This window comes from Trachymyrmex cornetzi, unplaced genomic scaffold (assembly GCF_001594075.2).
Source record: "Trachymyrmex cornetzi isolate Tcor2-1 unplaced genomic scaffold, Tcor1.1 scaffold551, whole genome shotgun sequence".
NCBI classification, from domain to species: Eukaryota; Metazoa; Arthropoda; class Insecta; order Hymenoptera; family Formicidae; genus Trachymyrmex; species Trachymyrmex cornetzi.
In genome coordinates, this window is record NW_017299863.1 from 1 (window position 1) to 3,886 (window position 3,886).

A 3,886-nucleotide genomic window follows, 5' to 3' on the forward strand; every position below is an offset into this window, starting at 1 on the left:
TACACACATTACAAAACATAAAATGTATTTCTAATTCATATTCACTATGTCTGTTTAGATGTACTGGAATTTTATGTGCATTTTATATATTTTCAATACATCTAAACAGACATAGTGGATATGAATTAGAAATACATTTTATGTTCTGTAATGTGTGTACATAATAATGCACATAAAATATCATTCTAATATTCACTCACATGTCTCTGTATTATAATGTGTGTCTGTATGTATGTATGTATGTATGTATATATACTTATATTTATTATTTATATATATAGAAGTATATACATACATACATACATACATACATACATACAGACACACATTATAATACTCAGAAAAGTCTAATACTTCGTGTAAATGTATCTGCGTGAATATCTGAGCATGAGAAATTTGTATCTCTCTATTTGCTATATTCAATTTAATTCTAACATATAATTGTATATAACTGTATAAGAAGACATTAGTGAATATGTACAATTACATTTTATGTGTATTATAATGTATAAATGCATACACAAAAAGTATTATTCTAGAATTGCATATGTATCACTTATGCATCTATATGCAATAATAGAATAATATTTTGTGTACACTGATCTATGTGCACACATTATTATATAAAATGTAACTGTACTTCATATTTACTAATGTCTGTTTATGTAATAATAAAATTAAACTGTATGTATACATACACACACATTATACGATACACATAAAATTATAATATTATGTATAAATAGATACGATATACAGAATATCTGCATGAATATTTCACCATGTGTAATGTTTATGTCTAACGTGCGTATATTCACATAATTACGATAAAGATGCATTATTCTAATGTTGTACATATGAATACATCAGTAATATTATATCTGTATTCATATGTACAACATTCGAATAATGCATCTTTATCGTAATTATGTGAATATACATACATTAGACATAGACACATGCTGAAATATTCGTGCAGATATTCTGTATATCTATTTATACATAATATTAGAATTTTATGTGTATCGTATAATGTGTGTGTATGTATACATACAGTTTAATTTTATTATTACATAAACAGACATTAGTAAATATGAAGTACAGTTACATTTTATATAATAATGTGTGCACATATACACACATAGATCAGTGTACACAAAATATTATTCTATTATTGCATATAAATGCATAAGTGATATATATGCAATTCTAGAATAATTCTTTTTGTGTATGTATTTATACATTATAATACACATAAAATGTAATTGTACATATTCACTAATATATCTTCTTATACAGTTATATAGTTATATGTTAGAATTAAACTGAATACTTAATTAATGTGTATACATGCACACACATTAGGTGCATCCAGAAGCATGACCGCTCACTGAGCGCTCAGTGAGCTCTTGCATCTGATTGACATATTCTGTTAGATCTAAAATTATAGACCAACGCACCCATTGTAATACATATAAAGTTCAAATATTGGCTGCGTATAAACAGACATGGAGAATATCTGCACGAATATCTATGTGTAAATAATTTTTATCTGTAATGTGTATGTAGTCACACATTATAATATGTATGTACATACATACAATATCCTAATATTGTATTGTGACGTGACATTTTGTCCGTCACTGTGCGGACTCGTCGAAGGCGGACTCGCGCTTCCTACCGGCTCGAAGGGCGAGCGCGTAGGCGAGCGCGCACGCGAGCTCGCGTGCAAACGCACCTGCGAACGTGCGTTAGAATTCGCGTCATTTATTTTACTTGGCAGATTTTCTCCTTTATATTAGCATTTCTTTTGTGTAATGAGTAATGACCAAGCGTATCAGGAAGCGTAGACGCGCCACGGATCACGCTCGGCGGCTACCGTGAAACGCTCTCTCGTGCCTGGCGCCCAACTTAGAATAAGAATTACAATTTTGGCCGAAAAACCGCCTGGCTGTCGCAAAATTCTGCTACCGAGGGAGAGAAGATACTTTTGCGTACTTTTGAGTACCAAGAACGCGCGACGAAGTTGTGCCGTTGCTCGCGAGTACGGTTACAGTATATATAAGTACACATATATCAGTAAGAACTGTCTATTTAGGCATAGCAAATTTTTGTCTCTTTTTGTTAGATATAGCAAAAAATGACGGAGTAGTTACATGTATATATGTGATACATGTATGTATTGATTATACGTGTTATTATCCTGTTACATACTGACCTAAAATGGCATTGAATTTAGAAAAAAGTGCTACTACGGCCGTGTATTGACATACACTATCGATACTGAAAATTTGAATTTATGTATATTATAGATTTACGATATTTTTAGTGTATATTGTATATTACACACATATCAGAGTAATATCTTAAAATATTTTATTATAACTTTTATTTCTTTTTATTAGAAATAACAAGAACAGATGGAGCAGCTATAAATACACGTGCAATGTATACATGCATCTATTGACACATTGTTGTTGCTTTTCAGAAAGCGACACAGTGTGACAGTGATCATGTCATCTTCGTACATTAGCAAACAATTAGGATATCACTGTATTAGGACGATATTTCATTTGTGTGTTTTTGTCGTATGACAAGCTTTTCCTGCGTGTTGATTGGCTATAGGATAGAGAGATCCGAGGACCTCTTGTACACATTTGTCGTATGACAAAAACGCACAAATGAAATATTGGCCTTACACTATGGGTGCGTTCCGATATGTACTGTCAGTACTGATGCTGTGATGTCATAAAGCAGTGCTGTAAAACCGTTCCGATATTGATAATACTATTTTTATGCTTAGCTGCAGCTGCTATAACGGAACGGTATTCACAGCACTGCAAATAACTTAAAAGAAACTACTTTAATCTACGTAGAAATGGGCATAAATGTTCTAACTCAGAAGTACAATAAAAAATAAGTATTTACCCTTATTTATACGTGCGTTTGCTACATTATATCTTCAAAAATGCAAACATTATTTTATGTAACTTTTCTATTAATAAAGTTTAATTATTTTTGTAAACTGTAATATACTTTTATGAAATAATAAGCTTACTTATCATATACATATATCACATGTTTGTATGTATCACATTTTGAAATATTTTGAAACGTTCAATGTCGTTTTCATCAATGTAAAGTAACTTTAATCTCGGTCCACTCACACGCGTGCGCGCGCAATCCATTCTTTCTATAAATCTCTTTTTAATCGACATTGGCAGAAACTAGCATGAATGTTCTAACTTAGAAACAAAATAAAAAAATAAAACATCTATCTTTTTTATGCGCTTTGATATACTTTAAAAACCTGAACATTATTTTATAACTTTTCTATTAATAAAGTTTAACTATTTCGTAAACTGTAACTTATTTTTATAAAACTTATACTTATTTATCACATTTTGATAAACCTTGAGTTTAAGTGCTTTTATCTTCTTTTTCTAGTAATCGTTGCAATACATCTTGTATTCCTTTGAAGCAAAGCATTTTTTCTTTGTGCTCTTTTTCTCGACTTTCTCTTCTTCTTTTTCGTTCTTCCTCATTATTTAATATATATTCTTCTATAAATGCATTTAACTTCTTTTTTCTTTTAATTCCTACAACCACAACCATAAATATTAGATATAAAACTGTAAAGTGTAATGTATTTCACTATCTGTACAAGAAATGCTGTATCTTACCTCTTTCTTTTAATATATTCTCCTTTTCCTCTGTCTCATTTACATGTGACCCTGCCACTGATAAGGGTTGTATCCATGGTTTATCAGCAAACAGTTCTTGCATTATCTAAAGAAATATATGACAGAAGAAATATTTACGATCAAATTATATTGTATGTATAAATTCATCGTAAAAGCATACATATATTTTTATTCAAATATAA

General features: G+C 30.2%; 1 protein-coding gene across 1 annotated transcript in view; it reads right to left on the reverse strand.

Moving 5' to 3' along the window:
* Positions 1–3,420: 3,420 nt before the first annotated feature.
* Positions 3,421–3,886, reverse strand: part of LOC108765825 (trihelix transcription factor GT-4) — a 2,297-nt gene continuing 1,831 nt past the window's right edge. Inside the window, exons 4-5 of the mRNA XM_018514670.1 lie at positions 3,684–3,789; positions 3,421–3,599 (exon numbers count right to left, since the gene is read on the reverse strand). Of these exons, the coding sequence (XP_018370172.1) occupies positions 3,421–3,599; positions 3,684–3,789 (285 nt within the window). The remainder of the gene's footprint in view (positions 3,600–3,683; positions 3,790–3,886) is intronic.